At 25.1% G+C, this 1,985-nt stretch overlaps 1 protein-coding gene across 1 annotated transcript; it reads left to right on the top strand.

Moving 5' to 3' along the window:
- Positions 1-1,317: 1,317 nt before the first annotated feature.
- EIN_378640 (cofilin, putative) lies at positions 1,318-1,734 on the top strand (the record flags this gene model as incomplete). The annotated part of the gene is made up of 1 exon (XM_004182837.1): positions 1,318-1,734. The coding sequence occupies one exon, from the start codon at positions 1,318-1,320 to the stop codon at positions 1,732-1,734; it is 417 nt and encodes a 138-aa protein (XP_004182885.1).
- Between the last annotated feature and the right edge of the window lie 251 nt (positions 1,735-1,985).

The following is a 1,985-nucleotide window of genomic DNA, read 5'->3' as shown; positions in this document are numbered from 1 at the left end:
ATAAATATTAACAATAAAATATATTTAACGTAAAAAATATTTAACATGTAACAATTTAAACTAAAACTCATTAAATATCAACATTATTAACATTATTAATTAGTGTGAAAAATACTCGTTAATTTTGAATAATAAATAATAATATATCTTTTAATTATTCAACTCAATTTTTACTAACAGTTTGAAAAATTATATCGGTTTTTGAAAGGTTTTTTCTGAACTTAAAACGAATCGTATGCATTTTAATAGGTAATAACTTTATTCGTTGAAATAATTTATTAATAAAATAATAACAAAATTACTTGACATTATGGTTTTGTTTTTAATTCGTTAAACTGTGTTTTTAAAAGCTTAAAATGCTGATTGGTAAAATTATAAGTTCATCATTATAAATTTGGAATAAATTGGTATAATAACAATAATTTACAATTATTCTATAAACATTTTGTAGTAATAATTAATATCATTAATTATTAAAAATTTTTAAAATAAACAAAGAATGTATTAATAAAAATTATTAATTATACTTAAATAATGATACAATCAACCAAATTAATAAAACAATTTTAATTTTAATATTTTAATAAAAATTTAATACAATTATTTTGTTCTAAAAATAATACAATAAAAAATGTATTATTAAACATTTAATATTTTACAATACAATTATATTACAACTTTTGTTTTTATTAATAAAACACCCGCTTAATTAGTATACGAAGCGGAATGTTTAATTATGTAAACAAAACAGAGATCTTTTCAACTTCCTTCAAATTCTATTTTAGTATATGGTATTTCCAAATCATAACAAACAGACTTGCAAACGGCCAAAATACTTCAACAAAATCGGGAATATTACTTTTAAAAATTCCATTAAGAAATAAACTATTCTCAATAGTTAAATAACTTAATATAATAAACAATATTTCATAAAATATTTGATCTATAAAAAACTTAGGTCTTTTTCCACAAAAGTTCAATAAACTTTTCAAGCTTAATAAACCAGAAATACTTGCTTATTTTATTATTTTTCTATATCAGTCTTCTTAATTCAAAAGCTAATCTTTACTTATCAACGACTGAATTAATTTGTTATTAAATAAGTTTTATCAATTAAGCGAAGAATGATGGCATATATCAGGATACTTTCCCCAAACAAGAAATGAACTAAACACGTTCTTAATTAGCATAGATAACAAGTAACAAGAAGACAATAGAAAAAAAAACAAGGTTAGGAGTTTTAAAATGAGATCCACCGTTTGTAGATTGCCACGTCGAAGTTGTATAAAATTGGAACTGTGAACTGACGAGCACACCATGTCTGGCATCACATTAAACGACGAAGTGACTACTGTTTTCAACGACTTCAAGTTGTCGCACAAATTCAGATACGTCATCTTCACCATGAACGACAAAATGACCGAAATCGTCGTTGAAAAGACTGCTGACAAAGCTGCTACTTATGACCAATTCATCGCTGACTTGCCACCAAAGTCCGCCAGATATGCCGTGTATGACTTAGAATATACTACTGAAGAAGGTCAACGTGAAAAGATTGTCTTCTACTTGTGGACCCCAGACGGATGCAAGATCAAGGAAAAGATGTTGTTCTCTGCTACTAAAGCTACCATTAAACAAGCTTTCGTTGGTATCTCTGCTGAGATCCAAGCTACCGACGCTGGTGAACTCGAACTCCAAACCATCATCGATAAGGTTAAAACCATTTCCAAATGATTTCTTTTAATTTCATGGGTTATTCTTCTTGTGTCTCTTCGGTTTTCTATTTTGTATAATTATTTTTACTATTATTTATAATATTTGTTGTAGGGTCTAATAATCAAAGTCATTTATTACCCATTTTTTTACTATTTATTATGGTTTTTTTTATAATAAAGTTATTATAAAAAAGTTGGTTTGAAACTATAAACGATAATTAATTCTAGTTTTTGTTGTTATACAATTAAATGTACTAAATATTAATCATT

Source organism: Entamoeba invadens, assembly GCF_000330505.1.
Source record: "Entamoeba invadens IP1 unplaced genomic scaffold scaff_1105074724957, whole genome shotgun sequence".
In the NCBI taxonomy this organism is placed as follows: Eukaryota; Evosea; order Mastigamoebida; family Endamoebidae; genus Entamoeba; species Entamoeba invadens.
Note: the sequence above shows the minus strand (reverse complement) of the source record. Positions and strands in the feature narration are given on the sequence as shown.